General features: G+C 38.1%; 1 protein-coding gene across 2 annotated transcripts in view; it reads right to left on the reverse strand.

Annotated features, from left to right (window-relative positions):
* The window catches only part of LOC101739920 (6-phosphofructo-2-kinase/fructose-2,6-bisphosphatase), a 48,231-nt gene that overhangs the window by 10,131 nt on the left and 23,250 nt on the right, over nt 1-14,850 (reverse strand). For both annotated transcript variants that reach the window (XM_012690466.4, XM_004926257.2), the window contains exons 3-6: nt 11,475-11,609; nt 7,811-7,971; nt 5,894-6,283; nt 2,551-2,772 (exon numbers count right to left, since the gene is read on the reverse strand). In XM_012690466.4, coding sequence (XP_012545920.1) covers nt 2,551-2,772; nt 5,894-6,283; nt 7,811-7,971; nt 11,475-11,609 — 908 coding nt within the window. The remainder of the gene's footprint in view (nt 1-2,550; nt 2,773-5,893; nt 6,284-7,810; nt 7,972-11,474; nt 11,610-14,850) is intronic.

Consider the following 14,850-nt stretch of genomic DNA (forward strand, 5'->3'; position numbering starts at 1 on the left):
TTCAGTTATCTGGTCCCAGTTACCAAGTAGGTGATCTAGTCCTTCTCTCAACGCACTTGTTAAGTGATGCCGCCAAAGGTAGAACGAAGAAGTTCATGCCTAAGCGTGACTGACCCTACCAGATTAGTAATATCGTTAGTCCTACTACCTATGAGGTTACTGATTTGAATTCGCAGGTTTTAGGGAAATTTCATGTTTCTGTATCGTAATCAAACCGGTCAGGTCTCAGCTCCAGTACAGCCTCGACGCCTGCGTGGACGGCCCCGTCTTGTTGTTTCTGCCGAGCCACTAACGAGGCGTTCTAGTGACTCGGAGGGGGAGGATATAACGGAACGTAATTTCCGAACGTGCGATACCGCCCCCGCCGCCGCCTTACCGCCCGCTGAGACAGAGCTCTCTGAGCGCGAAAACACACGCCCTCAGCGCGCGCGACGACGACCAGTAAGATATTGCGAGTCTTAGATTAATTGTACGATTCTCAACTCATTTTGTATTTTGTTAGTTATTGTGTCGCTTTTTTTATATTAAACCTCATACCAAATCAGTGTAAACATTATTTATATATCATCTTCGCCAACAGCCCGGAACAACGAACTCACGAAAACTCACAAAAGCCCGCCAGTCGGACTTGTAGTGTTAAAAATTGAAAAAATTGAAATTGAACTAAAAAATAAATAATAGTTTAAAAAAACTAATAAAATACGATTTTATAGAAAATCCAACTAAAAAATTGAAAATTGTAAAAAAGGCGTGGGGTGCATGGTAGTTATAAATATTTTATGAACAGATATGAGTAGAAGGGTTATTTTGATAATATCCTGAAAGGCACCCCACGCTTTTTTACAATAAAATCATTTGTTCTTACACTATTTTTAATTCAAATTTATTAAAATTTATTTTCTATTTTTAGTTGGATTTTCTATAAAAGCGTATTTTGTTAGTTTTTTTAAACTATTATTTATTCATATACCAGCATCGACAATTACGCAATGAATCCATCGCTACCGAGGCTAGTCAATTTTGTTTGGGATGTTTATTTAATTTCTATATTATATGAACGAGCTCACTGCCCATCTGAAGTTAAACGAATACCATCAGTCATATTAAGTGAATATCTCAAATGCATTGTGATAGTATACTACATATGATATCTCAATTGTATTGTATTATTTTTCTAGACAGACTGAAAAACCAGAATGCTTCAGATATAGGGAACATGCATGGTGCCCATTAGCGTGGGCTAACGTCACTCTTAAGCCCATAGACACAGCCCACTGAGTTTCTCTCCGGATCTTCTCAGTGGGTCGTGTTTCCGATCCGGTGGTAGATTTTGCGAAGCACTGCTCGTGCTAGGGCCAGTGTTAGTAACACTCCCGGCTTGAGCCCCGTGAGCTCACCTACACGTCAAGGAGAAGCTGATACAGCCTCTCAAGGGCTATCAGTATAGGTAGGAAAAATAAAAGTCACTTAAACTTGAATATTATTCACCCAGATGGAGCGAAAGCCGCGTGTGAAGACAGAATGATATATTTTACTTATCGAAGGGTGAAAGGCGACATAGTTTAAGTGATATATCGCTTAATACGCTACATTTATTTTTGTAATTAAAGATGCGTTTTATTTGGTATTATCTTTAATTGTACTTTAATTAAGTTTACTCCATTCAAATATGTTAACTGAAGAAGTTGTTTTTTTGTTATGATAATTTTTCCAAATTTTAAGTTTTAAAGGGGTCTCCTGTAAAGGTTTTTTTTTTATTGCTTATTTGGGTGGACGAGCTCACAGCCCGCCTGGCGGTTAAGTGGTTGCTGGAGCCCATAGACATCTACGACGTAAATGCGCCGCCTACCTTGAGATATAAGTTCTAAGATCTCAGTATAGTTACAACGGCTGCCCCACCCTTCAAACCGAAACGCATTACTGCTTCACGGCAGAAATAGGCGGGGTGGTGGTCTCACTTTAACTGAGCTTTACGATGAAGTAGATTGGGGGTTCTATTATTTATTACGGAGTGCATTACCAGGTTTAGCTTCGTGTTATTTTTAAACTACACTTGCGCCATACGTTGCACGTGTAACCTTTATTGAAGTGCCATAAAGAATTAGAATGTTTCAAGCAGATTTTTCTATTCCCTACCTAATTGATGGTAGCCCAAAAGGCTATTCCAATTACTCACCGTCCGGTAGATGAGCTCATTGGTGGTACCTACCCGCGCACGCACAAGAGGTCCTTAAACCATATGAGTCGACTATTATCAAAGCCGGCAATCTGACTTTTGGACAATGATTGGTAAAACAGAAAAACGAATTATTGACTTTGTATTCCATTGGCAGTCACAAAACTCTTCTGAACGACATCTTAGATAAATAACAGGTTAAGTATTAACCTTTATTTAATGCAGGTTTTGAACCGTATTCTTTGAAGGAGACAATTATATTCAAATCAATCTGTATTGACATATCAATAACATTTTTTTGTCCAAATGCACAGATTGCCACCTTTGATAATAGACGACTCATATAGCCTTTTAATTTAGAGCATATATCTTACGGCGTCTAGTTCGTTGAGTGCTCGCACGGGTCTCTTCACGGCGTGTATGTCGGCGGCTGTCTGCTTGGTGCGCCTCAGCTCCGAGGTCCAGACACTGACAGGGTCTATTGTCGCCATAGCATTGAAATAATCGGCGAGGGCCCGCGCGTACAGCTGTCCCCTGGCCGACAGAGCCGCGTCCCCCCCGATACGACCAAGCACGTTGTATTCGCTTTCGCCGTGCTGTAACAATAAACATTTTTAAATACAGAAATAAATCAAGATCATAAATTATTTCTGTGTTTTTAAACCATAAAATGACAAGGTTATATCGCACACAAGGGCGGATCCAGCTTTGACGCCAGGAGGGGGTCACATAGTCAAATTTTCGATGCGCTCGTTCCCAAACGCTTGCCATCATACAAAGTTATTATTTTATATTAAATTAATTAAATATTGAAAGTATGTAGTTACATAAAATCTGTATAGTGACAAAATATATAAATAAAATCATTATGTTCAATTTGTGGTTCACCTAAGTCCTGGAACCAGCTCAGGGGGGGGTCATGACCTCATGACCCCCCCCCTGGATCCGCCGTTGATCGCACATACGGTACTATAAAGTCACTTATGCAATTTTTGTTAAAACTGAACTGAGCATGAGAAAATACATTTTTTAATAGTTATCAGCTGATGAGATGTTTGCTTTTACTGATGAAGTTTAAAGTTGTAGTTTAAATATTGTCGTTTTTATTTCTTTAGTCTAGCAGAACTATATAAGAACTATATATAATAAGATGTTGAATTTTCCAACGTTTTCCTGAAAAATTACATAATTTGCATAAGTGAAGTTATCGCACCGTATGTGTGCGATATTTAGAGATCCTTATTCAAAAGTTGAGTAAAGTTTTAAGTTATTAAGCCTCAGTTCGCGATTTATGGAAAAAAGCTGTCAAGGCTTTAAGAAACAAGGAGTCCATATGACCGCGACAGCTCTGCCAAGAGTAACCGACTATGATGATGATGATGATAATCGGAAAGGAAAATTACAGATTAATTTTAGTTTAGCGTTTTAAATCTCTGCTGATTCTGAATCTATGCTGAAAGCCTCAAAATTTATTTGGTACAGTTAGCAACTCATCATGACAACGCAAAACTTGTTATCTGAATGTTTTTTTAGTCGATTTGTTTGTGCTGCGCAATTTAAATCTATTAATGTTTTTTTTTTTGTGTAATACGGAAAATAAAAACAATCTGTGGCAGTGGCCATCATACAACACATGATATTTGACAAATGCCTGAATCACGTTAAAACATTTTCAAGATAAGCTTTATACAAGTTCCGGACTACAACATTCGGACCGTCGATCTACCGAGCAATATCACCCGCTCGGTGGAAAATCTTCCCTTTCTCGTATATCTCTACAACTGCAGCACACTTCATCATACATCAGCTGCTACAAATCCTTATATAATATTATATCCAGCGCTATGTTAGCGCTATGACATGTCCTTCTTCAAACGAGGCTTGTGGAGAGCATTAAGCGGTAGGCAGCGGCTTGGCTCTGCCCCTGGCATTGCTGAAGTCCATGGGCGACGGTAGCCACTCACTATCAAGTGGGCCGTATGCTCGTCTGCCTTCAAGGGCAATGAAAAAAAACCAAGTTTAGGTACATGTTATTCATAGTTTATGAAAATTTGCAATGTTGTTTGTTATTATTCAATGTTATTACATTATTTTCGACATTTGGAATACTTTGCAGTTTTCGTGGTCACAGACGACTCTATAATGTATTGTAACGAAAACAATTCGCGGAAACCGAAGAAAATACTATCTTACGTCATTTTTAGGTCATCCTTTATTCGATTCATTCAAAAATATAAAAAAATATATAAAAATGATAAAACTTAATATGTATATACGTAAATAATAAAACGTAAACTTGTTTTAATAATTTGTGCTTCAGTAAATGTCTGTCTGTATATAATTCCTACTTATATACACATGATATGGATTAGTATTATTATATTATGTATTTATTACTGGCGGTAGGATCTCTTGTAAGTCCGCGGGGGTGGGTACCACCACTCCCTTCTATTTCTGCCGTGAAGCAGTAAAGCGTTTCGGTTTGAAAGGCGGGGCAGCCGTAGTAATTCTTATATCTCAAGATGGGTGGCGCATTTACGTCGTAGATGTATATGGGCTTCAGTAACCACTAACACCAGGTGGGCTGTGAGCTCGTTCACCCAGATACGCAATAAAAAAAAATCGTAAATTACAATACACACGTGTACACTTACAACACACGCTTCGCTGTATCATATAAACAATCGGCATTCACAACGAAATTTTGATACCGATATCTCGCGAATCCGCTTGGAAATTTCCATGAGGCGGCATCGGTTGTGGATGATTTTATATTTGTTATTATTAGAGTGTGATGTAGACGCAGTTGGCACAGATAAGGGATCCGTTTCGATTCTAAACGCTAGAAATTTAAGTAGGTATGCGACAGTGAAATATGCTTTAGTGTAGCGTCTCGTTCTAAAACCGATATGTGTTTATTCAAGAGTAGATCTAGCATATCGTTCAGATATTATTTTTGACATACGTATTATCTATCGCTGGTGGTAGGACCTCTTGTGAGTCCGCACGGGTAGGTACCCCGCCTATTTCTGCCGTGAAGCAGTAATGCGTTTCGGTTTGAAATGTGGGGTAGCCGTTGTAACTATACTGAGACCTTAGACCTTATATCTCAAGGTGGGTGGCGTATTTACGTCGTAGATGTCTATGGGCTCCAGTAACCACTTAACATCAGGTGGGCTGTGAGCTCGTAAATCGATCTAAGCAATAAAAAAATATATATCGTTCAGATATTATTTTTGAAGTTCGTATCATCTATAAACATGTTCTATGATTATCAGAAGACTAATTTCGCGATATCTGATATCAATGTATATGAAGATACTCCTAGTTCCATATTCATTTTTATTTACGATGCGAAATATGTAACTATGACATAAAAATTGCGATCATATCCTTATTTTAGGGTTGAGCTTCTTTTTTTTACAAATTTTGCAGATTTTGCTAAAATTTTTTTGAAGAAGAGTACCTTCAAACTTGAAAAAAAATATGCAAAAATCAATGCTAAATTCAGAGCAAAATGATTTTTAAAAGATATTTATAAATATTATTAACTTATTAAAAAAGTTATACCTACAGGTCGATATATAATACCTATTAATTGAATTCCGAAATAGTCGGTATTTCGACGCTCCGCTATTTATACGCATTAATACAGAGTCGATCTATCGACGGATCACGCTCAAAGTGTTACAAACAATAACTGCTCGGAAAACTTACCCGGGTGAAATAAATCGTTTGCGGAAGACCCCTCATCCCGGATAAATAGCCGAGTATACCGGACTCCTTCTGTCCGGCTACTTTATGAGCGGTGACAGTCTCTCCCATGTTTTCCACTCTAACAAACCCAATGCTTTCCAGGCCTGCGTCAATGGGCTCATATTGTCTCATGTAATGCTCCAATTTCTTCCTGAGGTCATCGACCGCCTCCTCCTCGCTCATGTCCTTGTAGTCAGCGGAATAGTGAAGGATCTCAATGATGTTTCGTTCCAGTAGCTCTTGGTCCTCACAGACACACTCGATAAATAAAATCCTGAAGCCCATATCAGAGAGGCAGTAGTCGCTCAGCTCACGGCGCTGCTCCCGAGTTATATTGGTACCGTCAAATATCTGAAAAAATTAACTACATTCACAAAACGACATTGATATCCTTAACCCTCAGATACAGCCCACTGAGTTTCTCGCCGGATCTTCTCAGTGGGTCGTGTTTCCGATTCAATGGTAGATTCTGCGAAGCACAGCTCGTGCTAGGGTTCGTGTTAGCAACGTCATCAGGTTTGAGCCCCGTGAGCTCACCTACTAATTAAGGTTACGCTGAAATAGCCTCTCAAGGCTCTCAGCTTAGGTAAACACAATTGATATCACCTTGAGCTCCTGATGGTCTCTCTGTGAAGGTCTAACTAACATGTTTTTAAAGTCACACACATAAATAAGTTTACTTTGTATATGTACGTATTGTAAAAATAATTTATTTGTGTGCGTTGACATCGTTATTCATCAAGATTCCTTTGCGAATTATATTAAAATAATTACACGATTAATCCGCAAAGTTCTTGTAAATTCTATTCAATATTCTTCTACTGTCGTTCTATTAATTCTCCGCTGTTCTCAAATACATTGAATTTATCATTGATCCGGTAATAAGACACGCTACATGTAGTCCACGCAAAACACTGAATTAGATAGATCCAATATAAAAGTATGAAAAAAATATAGATATCGAGGGGTAAAAAGTTATTTAGTTTAAGAGACATTTTGCGTAATACGCGACATTTATCGTTGTAATTAAAGGTCCGTTTTATTTGGTACTAGCGACCCGCTCTCGCTTCGCTTCGGAAACTTTAAATTTTATTATTGATAGCCAAGTCCCGCGATGTTACCTGCGGGTGAAGCTGCGGGGCGAAGCTAGTCTAAAATAAGTAGCCTAAGTTACTCCTTATATCATCAGCTACCTATCAGTGAAAGTCTCGTCAAAATCGGTCCAGCCGTTCCAGAGATTAGCCGGAACAAACAGACAAACAGACTTTGACAGAATTTTTTTGGTATATGTATTTTAGTATATGCATACTTACCCATTTAGTAAACAGAGGTTATTTTATTATTACAAACAGACACTCCAATTTTATTTATTCGTATAGATTAGCATCAACATTTCAATGTTTTTAATTAAACTCCAATTAACTTTACCCCATTCAAATAGCCGAAGAAGTTTTTTTTTTGTTATGATATTTTTTCCAAATTTAAAAACTTAAAATGGCTCTGCTGTAAAGTTTGAAAAAAATCGCTTAAACTAAATATCCTTTCACCGCTCGATATCTTCGACTAAGTATTTAAAGATACATACAGCAACACTGTTCTTTTTTTTTTAATGATATTAATTCTAAATTTAAAAACTTAAAATGGCTCTGCTGTAAAGTTTGAAAAAAATTCGATTAATCCAAATATCCTTTCCCCCCTCGATATCTTCGACCGTAAGTATTTAAAAATACATACAGCAACACTGTTTTTTATTTATGACATTTTTTCCAAATTTAAAAAATTTAAATGGCCCTCTGTAAAGTTTGAAAATTTTTTTGCTTAAACTAAATATCCTTCCCCCCCCCATATTTTCCACCGTAAGTGTTTAAAGGTACATACAGCAACACTGTTCCCATCCTTGAGCCAGATGACGGCGTCTTGTACGGCCTCGTGTGCGCTTTGACGACGAATTGCGGACCCTTGCTGGTTGTCCGCGCGGAAGATGTCGTGGCTGCCGTACAAGGCCATATGCCGGCGACGATACTCGCTGCAATCGAACACTAAAAAAAAGAAAACCACAGAATGTTCTCAATTAAATTCCAAATTAACGGCTCGTCGATATAATAAGTCGTCTTGGCCTAAAGGATAAGACGTCCGGTGCATTCGTGTTGAGCGATGCACCGGAGTCCGAATCTCTGGCGGGTACCAATTTTTCTAATGAAAAACGTACTCAACGAAAGTTCACGATTGACTTCCACGGTGAAGGAATAACATCGTGTAATAAAAATCAAACACGAAAAATTAGAATTTGCATAATTACTGGTGCTAGGACCTCTTGTGAGTCCGCGCGGGTAGGTACCACCGCCCTGCCTATTTCTGCCGTGAAGCAGTAATGCGTTTCGGTTTGAAGGGTAGGGCAGCCAGTGTAACTATACTGAGATCTTAGAACTTATATCTCAAGGTGGGTGGCGCATTTACATTGTAAATGTCTATGGGCTCCAGTAACCACTTAACACCAGGTGAGCTGTGAGCTCGTCGACCCATCTAAGCAATAAAAAATAAATAAAAAAATTAACGGCACGTCGATATAATAATTTCTAAATCCTCTCGATAAAATTCTGATAGTTTTTTTGCGTCGCAATTTAAAGTTTAATAACAACTATACTGTTTAGAATCTTATTCGATAAAGTTATCTATTAAAAGTTTTATTTGTAAATTATTATTGATATCTATTGAAGTGTCGATTTAGGTAGTTTATCTCTACAGACCTTTTAACAACATAATAGCGTGGGACCTTGAGACAGATACCGGCTAGATTGGGTAATCAAAGGGCCTTGCCAAATTTATCATAGTTAGACATGTCCCTATCTTATCAGGCTACAGAATGAGAGGGTTTTATTATGTATCCTAATGCAGATGAGTTGTAGGTCAACAACGCTATCTGGACGATGTTGTGATAACGTTAACAACACATGAAAACATGGATCGCTCTAGTTCCTTTGCTTGCAACTATTCTTTGCCTTTTTGTGGACAAATCATGGCCTAAAATATGTATCTACATAATAATATAAAAAAAAAACCTTATGCCTTGTTAGCAAAAGGACATAGCAAGGAACATTAAGGAAAAAGAAAACTAAAAACACACTGTACCCGAGGTAAGTAAGACTCCAACTGACAAATATTTTACATACGCTGGCACAGCGAGTATTTAAATTTACTACGCTTGTGGATTTCGGGACAAACATACCTATATGAGACATGAGTATTTTTTTAAGGAAGTAACATCCTGACTTTTAATACTCTTCTTCTTCATTATATCCAGATTTTCCGACTAGGTGGGGTCGGCACAATGATTTTTTCTATTCCATTCTCTTCTATCAACCGCCATCTCAACACTCATTCCTTCTCTCTCTCTCTCTCTCATCGTCATTCATACACTCCATCCATGTCTTCTTTGGTCGACCTCTTCCCCCTCTACCTTGCACTACCATTCTCATACACCTCCTAGTCACATGCATCTCCTCTCTACGCATCACATGTCCATACCACGTTAACCGTCCGCTCTTTAATTTGATAATGAGCTGGGCTACTTTCACACTTCCTCTGATATACTCATTCCTTATCTTGTCCATTCTTGTCACTCCACACATCCATCTCAACATTCGCATCTCTGCCGCATGCACTCCTCTTTCATGCTTTACTTTTTAATATCTATACTAATATTATAAAGCTGAAGAGTTTGTTTGTTTGAACGCGCTAATCTCAGGAACTACTGGTCCGATTTGACAACTTCTTTTAGTGTCAGATAGCTCATTTATTGAGGAAGGCTATAGGCTATATAACATCACGCTAAGACTAACAGGACCAATAGAACCAAGCGGAGCACCAATAAAGAATGTTTCAAAATCGGGGTATTATTCCCTTTTGAGAGCTTACGCTATATGTAGATATACGCCAAAGTAACTATTCCACGCGGACGAAGTCGCGGACAAAAGCAATATACTACAAATGAGAAAGCCCAGAAGAGAGACACAAACTCTTGTTCTGTTCCCGAATTCGATCGGTCATCATGACCAATTTTGCAAAGTGAATTTTGAAAGTGATGTCAGAGATACAGTAAAGGAGAATGATAAATTAATACAATTACTAGCATACCATGGAACTGAGCCATTAATTTGCCATGAAAATATTCGTCAGAAAGATCCGCAGATTAAGTATAGCTAAATTATGTAGGTACAGTTGTAGTAACAATGAAAAGTAATACTGCTGTGCATACAGTGTGTTAAAATTATTGTGATAAAAATAATTTTTAATTACGAGTATGTGTTTCTTTACTATTATCATTTACCTGTGTTAGGAAGGTACTTCATACTATTAAATACACTAGATGATGACCGAGCTTTGCCAGTTTTTTTTTGATAACGCCATCTTGTTTTGTCTTTAAAGCGGTTAGTTGCCCTCAATTAAGAAAAATAATATTATTATTCGCCAATAGATGTCGGGAAGAGTTGATTATTGAAAACACGAATAAAATAACATTTTCTGAAAATAAATCGTAGCTAGATCGATTTATCGCCCCCGAAATCCCCTGTATACTAAATTTTATGAAAATCGTTGGAGCGGTTTCCAAGATTCAGATTATATATGTATATACAAGAATTGCTTGTTTAAGGTATAAGATTTCCATATTAGAGATATTCATATACTTACTATGTTATGATTTAATTTTCAAATTTTATCATATCGAAACGTGAAAGGCTATTTGGTTTAAGGGACAGGGTATTATCATCAACAATCGATGTTTTTAATTGAACTTCAATTAAGTATACCCCGTTCAAATAGCTGAAGTTTTTTTTTTTTTGTTATTTATGGTGTATTTTTTCCAAATTTTAAAGTTTAAATGGCTCTGCTGTGAAGAAGCTGTCGCTAATTGTCTCTAAAACCGAATAGGCTTTCAACCCTCGCTATAGTTACCAGCAAAAACTCGACCAGAGTTTGCTGTGACCGTTAAATTGATGAGAAGCATAAAACAAAACGACTTACGTATAAAATTTTGTACGCTGAAAGTACTGATAGTAAGTATTATGTTCACAAAAGTGCCCACAACAACAATACAAAGCTTCGGCTCAATCGGATACAAAAGAACACAGACAAATTTTTGACGTTCAAAATTGAATTTCGTGCCATTTTTCGGAACGTCGGAAATTACGTTAGGATAATTAAAGAACGCTACATTAAACCGTAAAAGTTTTTTTTTTAATTTGCTTAAAGGGTTAGAGAGCTCACGGCCCACCTGGTGTTAAGTGGTTACTGGAGCCTATAGACATCTACAACGTAAATACGCCACCCACCTTGAGATATAAGTTCTAAGATCTCAGTATAGTTACAACGGCTGTCCCACCCTTCAAACCGAAACGCATTGCTGCTTCACGGCAGAAATATGCAGGATGGTGGTACCTACCCACGCGGACTCACAAGAGGTCCTACCACCTGTTTAATTACGACTCATGAAACTCGAAGATCATACAGCAGTTACGCGATTCAAAGCTCATAATTACAATACCTTTGGTGCTTTCTCCATTCCAGTTGAGATGTCTGGCAAGTCGGTGTGCCAGCTGACTCTTGCCACGAGCTGGCAGACCAACCAGGGCTATGAGGAGCGGCGCAAATTGACTGATACGACGCGAGCGGATCGTTGCTGCAACAAAATATTACCTTATAAATGCATAGTCCGATATGGATATTCAAATAACCGCTATTCCTTCCCATATGTAGCTAACTTTTAGCGACAGCCAAATAAGTGGCTAAGAAGAGTACTTCTTTCTGCATAGTCAGTTGCGTAATTAAGTCCACTTTCAGACTGAGCGCCGTGAACTCACCTACCAAACCGTGCGTAACTGGAATAGCCCCTCGAGGATACAGGTGATTAGGTAAAAAATAATAATAGCAAAATTCCTATTATTGCAGTAACCCCAGAAATTGTCATGGACTTCTTTGGAAAAACATTTGTAAGATACTAGATAATGTCAAAAACGCACTTTTTTTTCCCCCTACCTATTCGCTGGTAGCCTAAGAGGCTATTCCAGCTACGCCCAGACGGGTAAGTGAGCTCACGGGCTCAACTTGAGAGAATTTGCTAACACTAGCCCTAGCAAGAGCAGTGCTTCGCAGTATCTACCATCGGATCGGAATCGCGACTCACTGGCAAGATCCGACGAGAAACTCGGTGGGTGGACCTCTTTGGAAGACACTATTAAACACATGTAAATTACTGTTTTACTTGCATAGTTTGCACAGTTGCCTCACTCGTCATTATAACACCGAGCTCTGCCATTGGACAGATCAAATCCCCAAAACGTGTTTCAACGTGGTATTTGAAAATAGGAGAAAAATCTTACCTATCTTACTTATCTAACAATCTTATCTTAGTGGGCCGAGTCTAGGGGCTAGTTCGCTCGTCGAACTCTTCGTTGTAATCAACGAATTCGACGAGGACGGTGGCCGATGTTTGAGAGATCTAAAAGCACCGAGAGTGAATCCGGGGATCTGACAAGACATGTTTCCGGCAACGGCGGCTTTGCGATGCTCCTTCGCGGTCGGATAAGTATTTAGCAGCGGCCACAGTATGAAGGTTTTCGTATCGCACCGCTTTGTCAAAGTAGCATTCTGACGCTTCCTTGAGATACTTACGTATCGGTACTATATTTATTCTTTTCGTGGGAGATTTATACTAGTGGTAGGGTATGTTGTAAGCCTGTTCGAGTAGGTATCAACATAGTACCTACATCTACATCAAAATAATGAGCCCCAAATAAGTCAGTCGAAAACTTCGAGCACACGTCTCAAGCTGGATAGCTTGCCATTCGAAATTGGATATCATTGGTTGCTAGTAGACACTTAAGATGGGCCGTGAAGTCGTTATTTGGCAATTTAAAAAAACCTGATTTATTTGGTGTTATCAAGATCAGGACTTTCCAATAAAAAGCACTCGTCTTAGTAAATAACTAAAAACGGCCTTTAAATATTTGAGATCTCAAGTACCTTTTAAAATCACCAGTTCTTTTTATAATCAATAAGGTGAACTTAAACAAGTTCTGATATATCCAATATTCATGTAAATACTATTCATAATTCGAAATTCAAAAAACAAGTCTCAAGACAACACGATTAGACAAATCCAGTCAGTGTACACAAGTGTAAGTTTGATGGCTCCCATCCTCCATTGAGATTTACATACATCGGTTCGAATTTGAGACGTAATACGAATATGTGAATGTTCGAGAACAATTTCACGCGGACTGTCTTGTTTTATCTTGTACTGGATTACCTAAATACTGTATGGTTTTCGCTAAGTAATAAAACTAAAGATTAAGTCATTAGAAACTGACTACATCATTGAAACTGAGCAAGGTCACGTATTATTATTTGTTACAATTTATCACAGATACTTATGTAATCAATGTTATGTTCAATGTAATGTAACCTCAACTGTGTTCACAAGTACCACAGACATACGTAAGAATCAACCGAATGATTTTATGTAACAATAATAATGCAATTTTGTCCATAAATTTGAATGAATTATGTATTATCATAGACGTTCGTTGAACTATATTTTCAATGGAGGAAAAATTAAATCAATCAAAATTTTCGAAGATAATCCAATTTGTTACGTAAATTCACAACTCTAGTAGCGCTTGTGACATTTATCGAGAACAAAAGTGTTGTTTGCGAAACTTTCATAGTCGAATTCAAGGTCCGATTGGCGCGAGCGAACACCAAAGCCAACAATGCGAACTTTGATCCCTAGCAACTAGAAACGATCTCGCCCCGCCCTCACTGGATAAATTTAGACGCGATCAATTATGTAGCTGCGCTGCGTATATCAAACGATAGTATATACTGTGAATTGTAGGTGTGCCCGCGTAAATCACTGGTATTAACAATTCATTGAGTTCTTATGCTATTTTTTAAAGTCGGTTCAAACGTTTCTGAAGTTTTCAGCGCATGCGTTCATCGTCAACTTATTTTATCACTGGCCTGTTTCTTGGTTTGATAAAGACTAAATAGTTTTGCTTACATTTCTTTGATTAAATAAATGTAGTCTGAGAAGACATTAATATGTAGTCTTTGTTTGTATCTCAATAGAAAAAAGAAGGTCTTACGATTCCGATGGCAGGGCATTTTTATTTTTTTTATTGCTTAGCTGGGTGGACGAGTTCACAGCCCACCTGGTATTAAGTGGTTACTGGAGCACATAGACATCTACGACGTAAATGCGCCACCCACCTTGAGATATGAGTTATAAGGTCCCAGTATAGTTACAACGGCTGCACCACCCTTCAAACCGAAACGCATTACTGCTTCACGGCAGAAATAGGCAGGGCGGTGGTTCCTACCCGCGCGGAGTCACAAGAGGTCCTACCACCAGTAAATGCGTATCCAGTAAATACCATGAATTGCGTACTCGCACTTGCACGGGTACCGATGTTTATTTACCGTAAAGTCGATGCAGATGTGCTATTTAGAGCACATGTACCAGTGCAATTGACATTTCGACATTAATTATCTGAAGGCAAACAGCGGCGCGTACATTATATTATCTATGGTCTCGGGTGACGTCAAACTCGCATCCATAATAGCCAATAAAAAGCATTTACGAAATAACTCATAAAAAGCTATTTCGAAGCTGTAAATAATTTATTGTACAATAGATACGGATTTTAAAAGGTAATTTAAGCAAATCGTGACATAAACACTGATATAATGTGTGTACTTAGATTTTTACACTGCTTATCAAAATAATTAATGGGCTAGTCGTGTTTCAAAGTTTCAATGCCCACCTCGTGAGATTCTATTTCAAATTCAGTTCCGAATGTTCCAAATAAATTATTGAATATTATTTTAGAAGCGTTGGCCATAATGTAAAAACAAAAATT

This window comes from Bombyx mori, chromosome 3 (assembly GCF_030269925.1).
Source record: "Bombyx mori chromosome 3, ASM3026992v2".
NCBI classification, from domain to species: Eukaryota; Metazoa; Arthropoda; class Insecta; order Lepidoptera; family Bombycidae; genus Bombyx; species Bombyx mori.